Source organism: Melanotaenia boesemani, chromosome 23, assembly GCF_017639745.1.
Source record: "Melanotaenia boesemani isolate fMelBoe1 chromosome 23, fMelBoe1.pri, whole genome shotgun sequence".
In the NCBI taxonomy this organism is placed as follows: domain Eukaryota; kingdom Metazoa; phylum Chordata; class Actinopteri; order Atheriniformes; family Melanotaeniidae; genus Melanotaenia; species Melanotaenia boesemani.
In genome coordinates this window covers 6,891,209-6,911,145 of record NC_055704.1, presented here as the reverse complement: position 1 = coordinate 6,911,145, position 19,937 = coordinate 6,891,209, and the positions used below count along the sequence as shown (strand labels likewise).

The window sequence follows — 19,937 nt, the reverse complement described above, 5'->3', positions numbered from 1 at the left end:
TAGTCACCCAAATCTACTGTAGACTTAGAGGACTATAATATTTAATTTAGTTGAGTAAAATTAGACTAAAACTCATGATTCAGATGGTTTAATTATAACTCAAACTAAATGAGACTTTGAAACTAAATCTAAAATTTCAGGGGAGACATGACAAAACCTCACATTCAGTTTTTCTAAACCTTTAATTTGCTCACATACAGCATCATGTAATGTGTACCATTAAACCCTTTACAACTCTAAATCTAATTCAGCTCAGACTGATCATCTCAGATTTAACATTTTCAGAAATCATTAAATCCTTGACAGGTAACAGGATAAACCGATGAGAATTTAAATGATGCCCAACATCATCGTTCATCTTTGAGAAACTTGTGGATCAAAAATGCCAGTTTCACCATTTGGATGTTGAACGCTGACCTGGAGATTTGGTTGCTGCATTAACAGACGTGAATTTTCTAAGGAGGAAAGGAAAGGAAAGGGAGGTCTGTGATACATGCCAACGCAGATCAATCAATCAATCAATCAATCTTTATTTATATAGCACTTTTCATACAAGAATGCAGCACAAAGTGCTTTCCATGGTTAAAACAACCCCCTCCCTCCCCGCTTGTGTACAAGCAAGCATACACATACACATACACACACACATACTTGCACATATTAAAAGACTAATGTGAGGTTGAGCACAGATGAGCCTGGTAAGGAAACACTATCACAGGGAGCCGTCTGCACCGGGAGCCGCCCACCGACCACGACCGCCATGACACCGACCCAGGGCACACGGCCAATTGAGATGGACGGATGGAGAGGCGAGCGGCTGCAGCTGGAGCTTCCCTTCATGGTTAATGTTTGAACAGCTGGAACAGCTGGAACGCTGACAAACCTTCAGTGGGCTGCAGATGCTCACACAGCAGCTTCGATGCATCGTCATCTCCCACCCACTGGCTCAGGATGACAATAAAACTGTGGTCTGCGGACCAAATAATGTCCATAAGTTGATTGTGGGGGGTCTCCACAGAAAATGTCCACAGAAGCAGGATTTTCTTTTTCCTTGAACAGCATTTAAAATCTAATTTAATGAAAGCTGATTTTATATTTAAGAAAAACTGTATTAAAAAAACTGTATTAAACAAGTTTTCTTTGTTCTGTAGCAGCTTGTGTGCAGCACAAATGTCAGATTAGCCCTATAATCTAATTTCTTTAGTGACCAAAGTTTCAAATTTGTAGAGACCCACTTGGCTCATCTTTGTTTCAGGGTAAAAGGCCAAATGTCATTTTTTTTGCCAGTATAGCTTACTTTAATGAAGATGATCTCAAACTTTTAAATAATTGCCACATTAAATTTTATTTTAAAAAATGAAGCTTTTTTTTTTTGTTTTTTTTTGTTTGTTTTTTTTTAACAATTAAAACATTAATTTCCCTGACATTTATTACCAACCCAAGTAAAAATTTTAAAAAATCTCCATACAAATTCCTCTGATTTCTAAATTGTTTTTATTTAAACACAGACCGACTTTCTATTGTAAAACAAAAAGGAAAATTACAGGCATATGCTAATAATTATCAGTTCTTAGTATTTACTCAATTATGGGATACATTTAAATTTATTCCTACATTTTATTTTCCTGGATAAGAAAAAAAGAAAGAGGCTTCAAAAAAGAAAGAAAGAATGAATGAAAGAAAAAGAAAAGAAAAAGAAATAAAAAAAATCACTAATTGGTCATTAAGGAACATCAAGTTTTGCTGTAAAGAAAAGCAGGAATTTTATAACAATTGACAGCGATGGTGAATTAAAGGTTTTATTTTATTATGACAGTACTGAAATATATCTCATTGTCTAAAATGTAGATGATTCAGCTTAAACTTCCTGAATTATAGAATTGTAACATTTTCCATAAATGACATAAGACAATGCAAAAACACGTGTATGGAAGCCCAATGTGACATTAATAAAAGAAAAAAAAAAATAAAGGCTGCATTTAAAAAAAAATTTAAAAAGACATTTAATTTATAAAAAATAATTAAAAGTCAACATTTATGGTCTAAGACTAAGCTATGATTAATAAGGAAGCTATTTGGCCATAATGGCTTTAAATATGATTCAGTGTCTGACAACTCGTCCAAATTTTGTTCCTTGATGCTTCAGTGTGAACATAACTATAGACAAGTATTGTTGTTGCTTGTTAAAAACACCACCTTTATTACATAAACGCATTTAGCTAAATATTATAGCATCAACAAGGTCAAAGGAACTCTGATATGCTGGAAAACTACTTCCTATATATCACATCTTTGTTCCAAACATTGACAACTTTATTTAAACTCAAATATACCAGGAGAAATAGTGTGCTCCTTTCGAGTAACAAGCGCAGGATAAATTATTGAGGTTAGACGGAGGTTAGATGTGGCCACCGCTGACTGGTGGAGACTCAGGCGGTGGAGACTCAGGCGGTGGAGACTCAGGCGGTGGAGACTCAGGCGGTGGAGACTCAGGCGGTGGAGACGGCGTCCTTCTTGCCAATCTGGCAGTACAGCATCATGGAGAGGACCATGCCGAAAATCTGCAGAGAAAAGACAAGTCGGACTTAAAACAGAATTTGGAGGTGGTTTAAAAATAAATTCGGAACATTTTGGGAACATGAAAAGCAAACAAATCCACTCATGAACGAGTTAGATTCTGTCTAATCCTGCCACTATGTTGCCTTCTTTATATCCACATACTGGAGGAAGATTACATTTCACTGACATCTGATGGGACTGAACCCTACAATGACACTGGCATCATATTTTACACATTTCAGAGACAGTGCATCACCATATAGTAGAAACTGCTCAAAGCCCTGCTTTTTACAGTCTGATAATCATCTTCTGCCCCCTGGTGGACAACTTTTACACCTGCTGCTTAAAAAAAAAAAAAAAAAAAAAAAGAATTTTGTGTCCATCATTTCTTGGGTGATACATTAAACTGCACAATTGGCCAAATTATCCTGAATATCAATATCAATGAAGCTGCTGGATCTTTAATAAAAAACATGAATATGTTCAGTTAGTGGGGACAAAAAGCTGCAGAAATATAATCGCGTGTGAGAGCTGACCAGAAGAATGGCGATGGCGAAGGCGATTCCCAACACCACCTGCAGGTTGTTCTTCATCAAGTCGATGATTTTCTCCAAGCAGGGCTGCAGGACGACATGACGACACGTTTACCACTCAACTCCACAATTTGATGTTTTTAAATCAGGTTTCTGTTCAGCAGTCGAAGTCTCACCGTCTCATTGTATGTGGTCTGGCACTGGACTGTTGCTGTGGAGTTACAACGACAGGAAGCAGGAACCGTATTCCACTCAGACTTTCCTTTCAAAAGCCCACAACACTGGAGCTGGAAAGAAAACACACCAAACTGGGCTTAAAACCTTAAAACTCCTCTTTTGGGGTAATCTGCAGGATATCACTGATCTTAAAAAAAAATATTCTTAGTGAATTCAAAATATTGAAATGAAGCTTTAGCTAGTTTAGCATGTCCGTCACAGCTACAGTTTTTACTGAAAATACAAGCTGATTTTTTTTTTTTTTTTCCCCCAAAATCCAACTTTCTGCCACCTTTAGCTCATTCTGATTCAGTATTTCTGATTTTCAAGGACATTTTCTCCAGTTCACTGGACTGTTTAAGGGTCATCACCATGCAGAAGTTAAGAGGGATTTAGTGTGTTTGTTTTACTTCACGCTGCAGGTCCTCCAAGTCTTGCTGCACACTTGCTGGCTGGTCTGACAGAGGGAGAAACGTTTCCAGACGTGTCGTCATCCAGTCCTTCACCTACACATGGACAAAAAGAAAAATAAAAATTTAAAAAAAATCATAAAGTTGTGGAGACTGCCTGTGACATGAAACTTCCTCCAGTCTCACCTTATTCCCTTCTACAGCTCCCACGATGCCTGCTGCCAACAGGAGGATGAAGATGACGAGGAGGCTGATGAAGAACTGAGGGGATAGAAAATAAGCAACCATTTCCCCATATTAACTATTAGTTCATTTTCTTCTTTTTAATGTAAATTTCTCACCATTTAGTCATTTTGGCTGCCTTTTCTTAAAGGTCTTAAGTCTGCTGAAGCCTATGTGGAAGTGCAAAAAATTGCAGTTCACGCCTCATCCACTAGGGGCTCCAAAACAGAGTCAGTCCCCACAGACTCCCATGTTAAAAAGACCAACTTCACAGCAGAAATAAACATGTTTAAAGCCTGGTACAAAAATCCATTTTAGGATTAATAGGTCAAATTTACCTTCATGACAACTGTGAGGAAGGTGAATTTTTTTCTAACTCATCCGTTTGGATGTTATTTAATCTTGAAATTCTGCATAATAACGGGTGTGTCCTTTTGATTGAAAGCTATCCAATATCTGTGGAAAGAAGGGAGAGTGCAGCACAACTGCGGTTTTTAACAGTGCTCCTTATCTTTAGCCCGCCTACCTCCGTTAGCTGGTTAGTTACTATTAGCTCCGGGTTAGCTCAGTTAGCTCTTAGCTATAGGCAACTCGGAGTTTAATGGGTGTCAATCATCCACCCCTACCTTCACAGTCCCCTCTCAGCTCCACCTCTTTGCCAATTTTTGGGTTTCCAGGAATGACGACACGCATGAAACTGCCAAGATGGCGATGGTGGGAACCGCCCAATGAGCTTCAATTCAGCCCTTCAGAAACCTACGGGTGACGTCACGGAGGCTCTGTCCATCTTTTATATACAGTCTATGGTTTCTCCACATTGATGTTAATCAATATTTATGCATCTTTTTCATTTCTGATTATAAATAAATAAAAAACAAAAAAATAAATCTATAATTTTTACACTTTGAGGCTGGACAGTTCAGTAAATCTGACAGTAACATGGACGATCCTCACCAGCAGCAGCAGGCAGCGGCTTTCTCTGATGGCGCCGCAGCAGCCCAGGAAGCCGAGCATCATGATGATCACCCCGATGGCGATCATCAGGTCGATGCCAGGAAGAGATTCATTTGTGATCTGCAAACAGATTTACACGTTTCCTAGCTGATTCAGGAGTAACATGAACAGCATATGGAAGCATTTACAAAGATTTCTTACCTGGTTTCCATCTTTAGTGACTTTCAGGTAAATGGAGACTCCCAAGATGATACAGCCACTGACCTGGAGAGAAAGATGTTGTTTGAATTAAAGAATCTGGCGACATCTGGTGGAGAAAATATGCAACTACAAGTTTGTTTTTGTTTTTTTTATAAGTTTAATAAGTTGCATCACTGTTCTCCCTAAAATACAGCAGCACACAGTGAGACAAAAAGAATTAGAAAATAAAAGTGAAATTATAATAGTGCTGGATTAAACCAAAAAAATAAAATAAATACAGCATAGCTAGACTAATATTTATAGTATTTACAATATTTGCAGGAGGTTATAAGTCAGACATCTGGTAGAGTCAAGGAGTATGATGGCCGCATGGCATTTACATATTTTTATTTTATATTATTTAATTTTTTACGTTTTATCTGGGCTGTTCTGTACAAGATGCCAAGAGGAAGAAGTAGCGACAGAAGGTTGAAATAAGCTACCAAAAGAAGTTTCTTTGTAACTTCTTTGAAAGGTTTATGGAAAATCTACAGGCTGAAATAAACTAAAAGGATCAACAAAATCCTACTAAAGTGTCTCCTTTTTTAAAATAAAAACTGGACCAGGAAAACTAAAAATTCAATCAGCTGATCCAGTTCTTTGTTCAGGTTGAGTTCTCTTTGTTGAGCTGTCCACATGCTCTATGGGTGCAGCTCTGATGAAAGACATCCATTATTCAGAGCTCACACAATTAGCCGCCACAAACATGCTGTTGTAGGTAATTATGTGCCATCAATATTTCATCCTTAGAGCAGAGAGGAGACAGAGCCGGAAACAACAGAGCAGACAGTGTTTCCACAAAGAAATAACTTTCTGTAATAAAGTAGAGAAAAATACAAAGAAAACACTTAAAAAAAAAAAAAAATACAAGCCATTAACGCATGTCCTGCCAGTCATCTAATACCCAGCTGGTGTAAACTCCTGGCCAAAATGGAGATTATAGCCACTGATAAAGAAAGCTCTTCACAGTGCATATAGGATTTCACTCTGAGAGGCCGTCGGTGAAACGGCAGAAGTATTTTAGCAATCCACCCTTTGATCCATATAAAACCAGGGATTAGCCTCCATGAAGCCGATCATGTCTGAAACCAGGTACCAAGGTAGATAGGTTCAAAACCTCTACCGTCTGTGTTACAGCGTAACCGCACAACTGGAGGATATGACATCAATGTGACGAACATGCGCCAAACAAAACAACCAAAAACAGATTCTCAATCCATCCTTTCTTCAATTTTTTTGCTTTGTAGTCCAGCGTTACTCCAAGAAGCAGCTCGATCTCTTCATCAGTGCAAACAAATGTTTCTTTTTTGCCTCACACTGAATCCACAGCCATCGTCTTCCAATGTGAACTTCCTGCAACACGCAAGCTCTGTCCCAATTCACGGTCTGCACACTACGAAGTGTCTTACATAGTCTGCACTTAACGCTTAACATTCGTGAAACGGGACAGGACACTTTAGTGAACGTTAACACCGACTGGGTAAATGACGCTCTGTTTTCCAGCCGGTACACTCTTCATTAACTCCATGAAAAATCCCAAATATCAAATATTACAAAATTTTAATGTTACCGTTTAACAAACATGTTTTAATGTACTTGGTTTTGTCACTAAAGTGTCTAAATTTAGTCAGATGGATTGTCCCTGAAAAGGTAATAACGGAGCAGCACTACTATTAGGCACTCATTTAGTGGGGTCATGTGCCTTAAAGTAAATAAATAAGCATACCTTCTAACTCATGTACAGCCAATAGTAGGAGGATCCTGCGCTGGCGTTGGATGGGACGTAGTTTACAGGTAGGGTTAAGTAAGTAAACAAAAGAAAGTAAAATCAAAAGTTGGAAATTAATTCTGTAAATTAAAGCGAGCAGAAGAACCGCCATCAAATGCTGGTACGTCACTACCGGTAAGTGTAAAATGTCAGAGCTCCATTTGGGTCAGCACTTACCCACGACAGTGTGCACTACAGAAGAAAGTGCTCCAGTGCGCTCACAATGTACACTGATTGAGAAACTCAGGGGGTAAATTGGGACACACCCCTTGAATTGGGACACAGCTGCAGTAAGCCTTTATCTGCGTCTTGTTCTAGCTTTGGAGTCTTACTCTTCACTCATAGCGACCCCTACAGCCTTGTAGTATGTACTACAGCAGTTTTGTGGGGATGGTGAAGCCTTTCTCCTAATTATAGCAACCATTGTCACACCTGAACTTCGGCTTCGGCGCCATGTGGAGATAGCCTGACACTGTGGAGGAAAGAGGAAGGCCAGGTGAACAGCAGAGATACTATCCAGGTTAAAGATCCAGGATCACATCGGGATAAATGGCTCCCAAGGATGAACCACTACATGAATGTCTCAGAAAAGGAGGAACCATGGTGGAGAGAAACTTCTGAAGTTTCTTTGTGTTTTTTCCAAGTTTAAGCTTCGATCCCAACTTTAACATAACACAAAAACTGTTTTCCAAAAACAAAACTTTAAAAAAATAAATAAAATAAAATAAATGGAGGAAACTGATAAGTGTTAAGTGATCATGTGGACATGGATACAAAAGATAGTTTCTACCCTAAAATATAAATAGTTCAATTTATATTTGACAGACATTTAATAGAAAACTACATCTTAAGAAGCTAATTTGTTATCCAAGATAAATTGTAAATTCTTTTTTCCCCTTGACATAAACATGAACCACTTTTTTAGATTTTCAAGTATTTTTGGTAAATAAAAAGTTGACATGAAGGAGAATCGCTCAGAATAAATTAGTTGAAGCTAAATTCCATTTTCTCATCGTATCCATCTTTTCCTCTTCAGTCTAAATGACTTTCACTTGTATATAAAAATGGAAAATCAGCTCATTCAGATGAAACTAAATTAGCTCTGCAGGATACACGAGGTTTGTCTTTGAGAAGACAGATGAATGAGAGGAAACAGCAGCACCACACCCAGAGGCTTGTATACAGACACAGCGAAACCAGTGCAACCAGTCTGACGCTGTCTGTTAGTGGTTCAGAATTCCCAGGTTTAGCCTCACCATGTCAGAAAGGTGTTTGTATGTTAGAACGGGTGGAGGAGCCATCACAGCTGTGGTTTAGTTACTTATGAGCAGCTAAATCATGAACATTCTGAACAAAATAAAAGTTGCAATTTCGACACAAAAACTGGACCAACTGTGAAGCAGCTCCATCAACGATATGATGCAGCAAAAGGGCCTAAAATAAGACTGAGTTATATCCCAAAGCCAGTTACTAGTTCTGTCCCTGACAGGCGTTAGCATTGAAGTGGCTAGCATCTAGCTTCTCTGGGCTGGACTTATCGCCCCCAGGTTGAATGAGCAGTCGCCTCCTTTGCCACCGCTGGCCACTAAGCTAGTAAAATCATTTAAAAGCAGTTAGTAGTTCGCTTTCGGATAGATATATCCGAAATATATATATATATATACCTCTGTCAGGTGCTCAACAGAACTATTTTAGACTTTCACTGCACTTTTGGAATGATGTCAGAGCTCCCCATTGAGCACTCCAGCTCAACATTCATTTTTTGAGAAATCCTACAATTTTACATATTTTTGGGGTTTAATCCATTATCCATGTTTTCTAACATTCAGATGACACGAGTCTACAGTATTTGGACCTTAATTTTTCCCAAAAACTATTTGTTCTTTGATTAAAGTTAAACACCAAAGATGTATGACATGACCTCAGTCTCCTGTATCAGATTTATGCTGCTCCCTGTCAAATCTAAAACAGCCTTTTAGCCTTTGGTATTTAAGGTTGTTGGGCTTGTAAAGCTGCAACCTGCATTGAGCAACACTCCACATAAAACCCCACCTAACGTTTTAGTCCAGAGCTTAGTTGCTGAACATATACAGATAAATCTGAGTTTAGCAGCTCTTGAAAGTCTTTTAAAAGACCCAAAACACGGGTTTAGGTTGAGTCTGGTTGAGCAACACAGTCTGATGTTAAAACCTCCGGTTGCTACATCTGTCCTGAGTGTATAGAAAATGAACTGCACCAGCTACAAAAATGAGTGTGTGTTCCTTTCATTGTCACTGCAGTCAGCCAATATGAGGTTAATCTGCTTTATCCCATAAAAGACACACCCAAACAAAGCTGCTGTTTTCTTTAAAGGCGGCATTAACAACAACACTGCCCTAACATTCAATGAAAAATTCCTCAACTATTTCCATTCATCCGGGCAAATCAGAGAATAAGATCTGCATCACTGTTGGCAGCACCCTGATGTGAACGCTCAGAAAACCTGCAGGACAACATAGCGAGTGGAGCTCAGCAGGTCCGGAAAACAAACACACCCTTTGTGCTGGTCGTTAGCCTGTTTATGCATTTGATTAAAATCTGTCCCTGGGACAGTTTCAACCTTCTGTTTACGTAGCCACAGTTTTGGACGAATTTAACCATCTGACCAAATAAACTGAAGAAGTGAATGAGAGTAACTAAAATAGGCACATTGTCCCCCATGTTTTAGAGCATATGCAGACTATAAACATGTAACTCCACTCATTTCTGCATGCTAGCCCAGCTTTGAGAAGTTTGATTTAATCCAGTTTCAGACTAAAATGCTGATTTTCAATCACATGACTTTTGCAGGCTCACATCCTTCCAGCAGACAAGGTGGTGGACGAACACAAAACAGCAACTGTTCTAGTAGAAAGAGTCAAGATTTTTATTTTTACAGTTTAGATGCAAGTTCAGCGCTAGAGACCCTGTAAAAGTTGATCTGTGGGATGTCATAGATCCGTCTGGGTCATCCAAACAGCTGAAAACATTAGCAGGTAAAATTCTGAATAAGGTGAACCTGTCGTCATGCTCACATCAACACCTCACACATTCAGGCAGATTTATTACAGAATTATCTACAAACACCTAAAATCAGCTCAGTTATGTAACAGATGACGAGACAAGTTACAAGGAAAATAAAAACTTTGATACTGAAGACACTAAAATTCTAAAGTTCTTCAAATGTTTGTACTGTTAGTAAAGTTTAGTATTATGTTAATTTTTTAATCTTATTGCTTTTATATACCTTTAAATATTTTATAATATTTTATATATGTTATACTCTGGCATCTATTTTTTTTTTTTACTTTATTTTATCTGATTTACTATGTTGTTGCTATGTTGTATTTAGTCTTATTTATGTTGTTGCAATTATTCTATTTTATTCCATTTTATTATTGTCTTGCACTGCCTGGAAGGCTTTATAATTTCGTTGCACTTTGGTTGTAATGACAATAAAGTTCTGTTCCATTCTATAGTCTTAATTTATATTAGAGTATTTCGTAGTTTTTAGATTTCTTTGGCATATTTTAGTGCATCGTTCCCAGATTTTTTGGCTGTTAGTGAAATGTGTTTCTGTTATATTTTACATTAGATTAGATTAGATTAGACTTTATTATCTCACAGTGGAGAAATTCACTTGTTACAGCAGCTCTTGTTATAGAATAAAGTACAGAGAGGCAAAATAAGGTGAACATGCATCACAGCAAGAAAGTGCAATAGAAATTATTTACAAGTCTAAGAAAAGCAAAAATATGTACCGTTATAATATAAAGATATATATATACATACATACATACACACACACACACATACATACATACATACATTATTTATATATATATATATATATATATATATATATATATATATATATATATATATATATATATATATATATATATATATATATATATATATATATATATATATATATATATATATATACATACATACATTATATATATATATATACATATATATATATATATACACATACATACACACACACACACTACATCCATACATAAAATAAAATAAAATATAACAACAACCTCACAGACTATATACATATTTACATGGTGATGGTGGGATATGAAGAATATGATGACATTGATAATGGGGGGTATTGCACAGTAAAATATAAATAAATATTACACAGTAATATGACTATACAGATAAGTTGTACAGTCTGACAGCAGTGGGGATGAAGGACCTGCGGTAGCGCTCCTTCCTACACTGAGGGTGTCTCAGTCTGCTGCTGAAGGAGCTGCTCAGCCCCTCCACAGTCTGGTGCAGTGGGTGAGAGGTGTTGTCCATGATGGATGTGAGCTTGGCCAACATCCTCCTCTCACCCACCTCCTCCACAGAGTCCAGCGGGCAGCCCAGGACAGAGCTGGCCCTCCTGACCAGCTTGTTCAGTCTCTTCCTGTCCCGGTCAGTGCTGCTCGCTCCCCAGCAGACAACGGCGTAGAGGACAGCAGAGGCTACCACAGAGTCATAAAATGTCCTTAGCAGAGGCCTGCATACTCCAAAGGACCTCAGTCTCCTCAGGAGGTGGAGGCGACTCTGGCCCTTCTTGTACAGGGCGTCTGTGTGGTGTGACCAGTCCAGTTTATTGTTGAGGTGAACACCCAGGTACTTGAAACTGTCCACCCGGTCAATCTCCTTCCCCTGGATGTTCACCGGTGTGTGGGGTAGTGTCCTTCTCCGGAAGTCAATCACCATCTCCATGGTCTTACTGGTGTTTAAGCACAGGTGGTTGCGCTCACACCAGTCCACAAAGTCCCTGATGACTGACCGGTACTCCAGCTCGTTCCCCTCAGACACACAGCATGTACAGCACATGTGTTTTATAATGTGCTGTATAAATAAAGTGGATTGGACTGGAGGTTTTGAAAGTGAAGCTAGATTAAACTATAAGTAACCATAATCACATCAGGTCAGGATTCCAGTAAGAATGATGCCTCAATAGTGATTTTGTGGATCATGGAGACTAAACAGGATCCAGTTCGAATTAAATGATTAAATCTGGATCAAACTGATCAGGATTAAGTGTTCCAGTTGGTCAGAATATTTATTCAGATTGAATTAAATTTTTTCTAATTAGAATATTTTTATATTAGTTATACAGAATTTGTTTATATTTTATAATATACATTTATAATTACAAAAAGGAGGAAAACATCTATGAAAGTATTAGAATTTCCCTTCGGGGATTACATTTTACTTCATCTCATGATATCTGATAAACCCTGATCTCGGTTGAATAAAGATTTGGATTAGCTGATCAAATTTACCAGGATTTTGGCAGGATTAATGATTTAAAGTATTCCCAGTAAATCCAGGTTATACTTTCCATCTATTGGGATCTGATTTATACCTAAAAATCCATCCAGATTACAGCCGACTGGAACTGAATTTAAATCAGATTAAACTAGATCAGAGGTTTACTGTCAGGATTAGATTCGACTAAATCTCACTGGAAATGTGTTTAAATTAAATAGTTTCTTAAATATTTCTTTTCTAAATTCAAAAATCACTCATATAAACAAATAATCATTTTCTGTTAGATAATCTGTAATCGGTGGCATGCTTCAGATTCGTGCAGCTCAGCAGAAACGTGCATAAGTATCATCATCATCCTCGTGTCACAGTGAACGACTCATGTTGGAACTTTACGTGATGAGAATGATGCAAAATACACGGCAGGTATTTCTCTTTATAACCAAACATATTGGGCGGTTTATCCCTCAGCAGTGACTCACAGGCAGTGGTTCAGTCATTGCGTAAATGAGAAAAAAAAAACGATGGATTTGTGAAACCCAAAGCAGTCAAAACAGTGCAATTACACAATCACTGAGCCACACGGAAAGTTCGTTGAGTTCGTGATGTAGGCGTGTACAGCCATGATGCCTGCCTGAGTGTCTGTAGCTCAGCGGGTGTCATGTTCAAACAAACTGTACAAGTACAAGCTGTTTCTCCTTAATTAGACCTCATTCAGAGCTCATCCTCCGCCTGATGGAAGGATGATAAATACACAATCCTTATGGAGATTTTGTCTAGTTTTCATCAATGGAAGGAGCATGGACGATTGCATAAAAAAGCCCCACCCAATTTCAGAGCTTGTCTTCCTACACCCATCATTCCAGGAACAAGAAAACCAGACGGACAGATACTGTGTCGCTCTATGACTCATCTAGTTTGTTCTGCAGCTTTAATCTGTTTTTTTTTCCACCTTTTGGTTTGGTCTCTGTGTCCATTTGTGGCATTTTTGAGTCTCATCTGGTAGATTCATAGTTTTGTCTTTTTACATTCATTCATCTTTGACTCTGAATATTTCTCTTTACAAAGAAAATATTAAATCAGAAAATGTTTCCAGGATGAGCAATAAAACATATCCAGGAGATTTATTTGGTTATATCCCTGAATATTGTGACATATAAGGTTTTAGCAGTTGACTGTTTAATGGATTAATATGAGCTTTTATGTAAAAGTTACTTTACAGGATTCTTGACCTCACAAAATGTTGATAACTGTCAAACGTTCATTGCTGCAGCACCCAGCACCTTCACACCCCCTTTTTAAATACAAATGTATTTAACAAAAGGGTTCTGAAGACTTTTGCATCTTTGATTTGCTTTGCTTTCACACTGCAGTTTACTCAAGCAGACCAAACCGCCTGAACGTCGTGCAGATACAACAACTGCTCACTGGGGCGCTATTCTCTGAAACAACCAATGACCAACAAGACAGAAGAAAATCCAGCTCATCGATTGGTCAGGACTGAAAATGGCTTGTTCACCATAAATAATGGAGTAAAAATAAATTTATCCAGTCTGAGTTTCTGTTTTGACCTTGAGATTCAAACCTAATGTGGTTTTTGCAACAGCCTGTCCATTATGAGCTGCAGGAGAGGCAGCGAGACACCCGACATCTCTACAACAGGTCCTACATGACTTCTTCTCTTTGGTTCATGAGTGTGAATGAGTGTTAACACTGCTCCAAATGGACCGCACCATCCATAAAAAGCAAACCAGTATGACAGGACCTAAAGACAAACACCCTCCACATTGAAACTGAAACCAGAGGATACTCAAGTCAGGGGTCACCTTGATAGATGTACTACATTTAGCAAAGTTAATGACAAAAATAGCATCACCATCAATACAACTGAAGACCTGGTTCTAATCATTTCACTGCAGATACAGTGTAGTCTTGAATCTACCATCATGACAATAGAAAACAATATTCTTCAATCTACTGCAGTAATCCTCTCAAATCATTGGAACACCCAAAACATGCATAGAAACAAGGAAATACCAAATACTGTGAAATCTGTACAGTGATGAGACGTTTTATAAGCCGCCCAGCAGGTTGGTCTCTACAGGCATCGGAACCAAACATCAACCAAAAAGGCCTTTTTGTACTTCCTGTAGGACTTCTTGTGGTGGTGTTGTCACACCTTCTGTTTACGAAGACGAGCGTAGAGCAGAGCTCTTCAACTCCGGTCCTCTTGGGCCACAATCCTGCAGGTTTTAGGTGCGTCCCTGCTCCAACACACCTAACTCAAGCGAAATGGATCCAACAGCTTGCTGCAAAGTTCAGCATAATGATCCATTAACTCAGTGGTTCCCAAACTTTTTCCTGCAGACCCCCTTTCATCAACAAAAACAATGTCAAGCCCCCGATTCCACGATCACATGCACCCTATGGTTACAAAGAAAGGTGCCATGAAGTAGACTTGAGTTTATTGGCTGCTACTTCTTTAATTATAGTTAAAACCAGGTCAGTGGCAGTCATTTAAACTAGGAAACTGCAAACTAGTGAGTTAAGTTGAGGCAGTGACGTGCGGTCAGGTGAGGCAGTGTCATGATAAAGAAAAAAAAAAAAAAAAAACATACAATAAATATTAATATTTTCCACTGATCTGTGTTAAAAATGCATTTTCAGTACGACCAACATGTTTTTGACAGTTTATTAAGTAAAATTGCCAAATTTGAGTATAGATAACCAAAAAACTTCACCACACGCCACTGAGTTGAGACGGATGCTGCTTTAGCAAAACAACTCTACCATTAACAGTTAAGACATTTATTTCTAAAGTAATTAACAGATTTTTCTTTGTGTTCAGGATGAGACGTCCTGTAAATTGCTTGGCTTCACACTGTCAGATGCTAATAGACATTCAGCCCACTGTGGTCTCCCTTCATCACCCACTATTGACCATTACCTGGTCATGCCCATGCTAAACAGTCATCATGTCTTTCGGTAGTTGAAATCTGTTAAATCATTTACCCGTTGGTAAAAAAAAAATTGTCCATGTTTTCCAAGCAGTGCTAAAACTAGATTTTATTCAGCCTACGTAGTCCCCTCGAACTCTGGGCCCCCCCTCTGTGACCTGCCCCCCAGTTTGGGAACCACTGCATTAATTTAAGTCCGGTGTGTAGAAGCAGGTCCTAGAAGCTGGAGTTGAAGAGTGCTGACAGAACCAGTTGTGTGAGTAAACAGTAACAGTTAACAATGAGGAGAGTATAATCAAAGATCAAATACAAAAGAAAAATGTGCATCATGGACAACCTCTGCTCTGAAAGAAACGAATAAATGCAGCCAATGAGTTTTAGAAGCCAGTAAACCAACTCCACCCTCACCATCATGAGGAAAACACATCATGCCCACTGAGTGCTTCGAATCCAGTTAACATTGATTTACCATCGTTTCTGGGAACCTAAGTGAAGGACTGAAATGACCCCACAGCCCACAGGAGGTTATTTAAAACAGGAGGAGACCACATTTAAATTTGCTCTGGTTGTTCCTGGTTTGTTGGAAGATGGTGGAAAAACAGGGAAGTTGTGGTGTCTAAAGTGTAAGGAGTGTTTTAAAAGAGCAATTCACTTTTTCATTAAACTAAAGACATCTTTACCAACTCATGTTTGAAAACAGAGAAAAAAAAGAGTCCACGACCTCTAGTTGGGGATAACTATCATTAATGACTACACACTCCACTGACCAGTTTCCACTAATATGAAGTGAGTCTGAGTTCTGGGAAAGTATCATTAAACTTGTGTTAATGAGAATAAACAAACAAAAAGTAAAATGGTCATCACAGCCAGTAACTGTACAGCAACGAATAATAAGATGCACGAACACATACAGCTGTTGTACTGCAAAAATCTTAAACCATCTTAAACCAACCATTTATTTACTTCCGAGAAGTCGGTCGTTTTCAGGAATATTTCTCCAGACTTCTTGAAGGACTTTCCAAAGCTCTTCTTTTCTTCTGTTCTCTGCCCAGATGATCCCACGCTGCAATAATGCTGATGTCCAGGTTCTGGGGAGGATCCATCCCTCCATCAGACCCACTGCCACTGAGCTTCAGTCCAGTTCTTGTGTCATGAGACTTTTCTTCTCGTTTCCCTTAAGAACGACTTCTTGACAGCCACATTTCTGATGAGGCTTCAACCAAAAGTAGATGGACCAGCTGAAGTTCCAGATGCAGCTCTCAGGTCCTGGATCAGGTCTTTGCTGGATTTGTTCCTATTTCGTCAGGATTTTCAGATCCTGTTCATCTGCTGTAGAATAGTTTTTTTTTTTCAGTCCTAACTTCTTTTGTCCTCCCCATGTCCAGTTTTTGCCTCTATGCATGGAGCTAGCTAACACAGCTAACAGCTTTTTGGGAATCACCTTGTTGCTGCTATAAATCCTGTTTTCTGTCAGACCGTCTGATCTTTGCTGGTTTTCAGAGATGAAATTAGAGAAATGAGAACAAATGTTTCTTTGTGACAGCCTGCTAGTAACAAAGAGATTAAAGATCCAGTTTAAACTTTTTTTTTTTTTTTTTTTTTTTAACCAAATGGTTGGTTATGTGTCGACACAACTCTGATTCATCCCTTCGCTTAGGAGCCTTTTTATGCTTGGATGACTTATTGTTGGCTCACAGACAAAACAAAACAAATTCCTCTGAAAATTTCAAATCTTTAAAAAAAAAAAACTCCATGACCCGACCTTGGACAGCAAGGACAAAAAATAAAAACGGACAGTTAAACAGCCGAGTGATATTTGCCAACTGTTTACATATGTGTAAGTATTACCACCTCCACTAGGTGGCAGTAATTAAACTGCAATTAAACTGCTCATTAATAGCAGTCAAACAAAACGGCTTCATTTGAGCCAGAATCTGAATTAAAATAAGATAGTATGGCTCTGAGATTGGATGAAAAAATAAAAAATTATGAGAAGTCGAGGACCCACAGAGGTTTCAATCTTCTGCATGGGTCAAACCCCTAAAATCCTGTAGGTTTTTTTTTTTTAAGAATTGGGTTTTATGGATAAAAGCCTTGATTTAGAGTATTAAGTATTTTACTGGGCTGAAGGCCGATGTCCTGCATATGTAAATAAAATGGATCTTCAACAGCTTGTTAAGTTCTGCACAAGTCTGTTAATGATCCAGTCATCTGGATCAGGTGTGTGGCTGCAGGGACACATCCAATACCTGCAGCACACGGGCTCACGGGACCAGAGTTGGTGATCCCTGATCTACAAGTTGCAGGATGGTAGCTCTTGAGGACTGGACTTGGGCATCCCTGTTATACACTTAGAAAGCCAAGACTGTAAGAAGTAAAAACAGGCTACAATTATAACTGTAGCTGCAGTAAACTTATTTCAGACCAAATGCCTTTTATCTTTGAAGCAACATTAGCAGATGCTGCAACACAAACACTGTTAAAAGTAAAAAAAAAAAAAAAAAAAAAAAAAAAAAAAAACAGTAAAGTGGCTGCTCCACAACAAGTCTTATCCATAAAAAAACATTTTAAACTAAAACTACAGGATTTTAAAGGGTTAAAGAATTTAAACCACACAGAAGTTTTTAACCTCTGTGAGTCTTTGACTTCAAATATTTTATTTGTTCATCCAGTCTCAGAACCATACTCTTATTTTAATTCATATTCTGGCTGAAATGAAGCCGGTGTTTTAGATGCATCTCTTCACACCTGATTCAGATGAATAGCTCGTTACCAGGCCTCTGCCGAGCTGAATGGCATGTGGATGAGGAGGGTCAGCAATTTGATTCAGGTGTGTTGAAGAGATTCAGCTAAACATTGCAGGATGATAGCTCTAAAGGACTATATTTGGGCCCCGTGATATGTTCATGTGTAGGTATTTGGAAAAGAGTAAAATACATATTAGTCATGTTCAGTCAATGAAATGTCTGGTACCAAGGTCTTAAGAAGCTGATAAAACAGACTGAATCTTCATTTGATGGATGCACAAAACCACACAAACTGCTTTTCCTAGAGCAACCCAACTGGTTTTACTACTCATTACGTCTCTTCTGTGATGTAATCACTCCTCTGTTGTAGATAAAGGGCTGGTGCTGCTGTAGAACCAGTTCTCCTGGATTGTTAAAACGTGAACCAGTTTGAAATAAAATCCAGGCCTCAAACCTGCCCTGGAGCTGCACCAGTCACAAAGCTGGTTTTTAAACATGGATTAACATCGTCACCTTCATTAGACCCAACCAGAGCTCAGACTTTGTAAGAATTTCAGCCTCAGTTTGCTCACACAGGCCTGAAAGAAGAGCTTAAATCTTATCTTTAACAGAACAAGCAACTTCAGATGGAAAAAAAACGTTAAAATTCATCAGTTTCTGTTCAGATCCAGGTGAAGGTTTATGGTCCATACAGGTCAACCAAATGGTCCACCTGTATGGACCATTTGGTTTTAATAGGAACCTCCTAGCAGAGTGTAAGGAAATACAGGCATCAAGCTTTGAATGGTTTCTGTTAAAAAGCAGCTCAGAGCGAAAACAGTAATGTTTGTGTTAAACATTTACATCCCACATGTTCTGCTTTTTAAGGGCAGGTTGATGGAGCAGAACAAGGCTGTGGATGGCGAGAGGCCGAGCCAGCCATCACACCCTGAAACTGACTACATGTGGAGGGAAAGGCAGAGATTAGCAAACCTGTTCTACAAAATTCACAAGAGGGAAAAAAAAGGTCATTTAAATGTCACAAAAGAAGCTGAATATGTAAGAAACAGAACAAACGTGACTTTTGTGATTCCAGTTTTAAACCAACAATATGACAGTAATTCCATTGCACTTTTTGTTGCAGTGACAGTAAAGTTCTATTCTATTATATTCTAATAAGTTGTCAGACTCTGTAAACCAGGAGTATTCATGCAGGTTCCCACTCACCCAGAAAAGGAAGTTGAAGAAGAAGAGCAGGTATTTAACGCATTTATTCACAGCCATGGCTTTACTTTGCAGCTCCTCACAGACTGAAGGCAGAGACGATAACTCAGGCTGGTGAGCGCTGCAGCCTCTTCAGCTCCTCTTCCTCCTCCTCCTCCTTCCCCTGAACTGACACCTCCCTCTCTGCCCCGCCTCCTCATTTTCTCTCAGACATGGCAGAAAAACAACATAATGTGGTTTTGGTGAAACTAAAGGGTTGAAACTGTCTTTAGAACAGCTTCTAAAGTCAAATTAAAGGGGCATCACATGTTGAATAAATATAATTTTAATTATAATGATATAAATTTCTATGTAAATAAGGTTCTAAAGCCATGTAATGGTGTGTTAACATGCTACTTGTGCTGGAGGCTGATTGGAACAGATGAGCAACATTGAGAGATTAGAGAAATCAGCATTAACAGTGAAAGTAGATCAGCTTGCAGACACATTCACACATGAAGCCAATCAAGCCAATAAGGACTAATTATCCAGCAACATTTTCTCCTTCTTCTCATTATGATTATAAAGCATGGCAATTATAAATATATAGATATACACACACGCACACACACACACACACACACACACACACACACGCATATACATATATATATATATATATATAAACATATATCAATAGATCAATTCAAGCCAATTCATAATAAATAATAATTATTGTCTTTTATCACACAACTGTGTCAATATCAGCGTTGGTATTGATATTGATCAATATTAGTGTGAGAACATTGATAATTTAATGTAAGTGTCATGTGGGTTTTGGCTGG

General features: G+C 38.4%; 1 protein-coding gene across 1 annotated transcript; it reads right to left on the bottom strand.

The window, feature by feature from the left end:
• Positions 1-1,478: 1,478 nt before the first annotated feature.
• Positions 1,479-19,262, bottom strand: tspan9b (tetraspanin 9b). Its single transcript, XM_041976909.1, has 8 exons — positions 19,117-19,262; positions 5,096-5,158; positions 4,895-5,014; positions 3,905-3,979; positions 3,719-3,814; positions 3,269-3,379; positions 3,096-3,179; positions 1,479-2,561 (listed from the first exon to the last, which is right to left on the bottom strand). Exons 1-8 carry the CDS (start codon positions 19,171-19,173, stop codon positions 2,490-2,492), a joined length of 678 nt encoding a protein of 225 aa, XP_041832843.1. The 5' UTR covers positions 19,174-19,262; the 3' UTR covers positions 1,479-2,489.
• Positions 19,263-19,937: the final 675 nt, after the last annotated feature.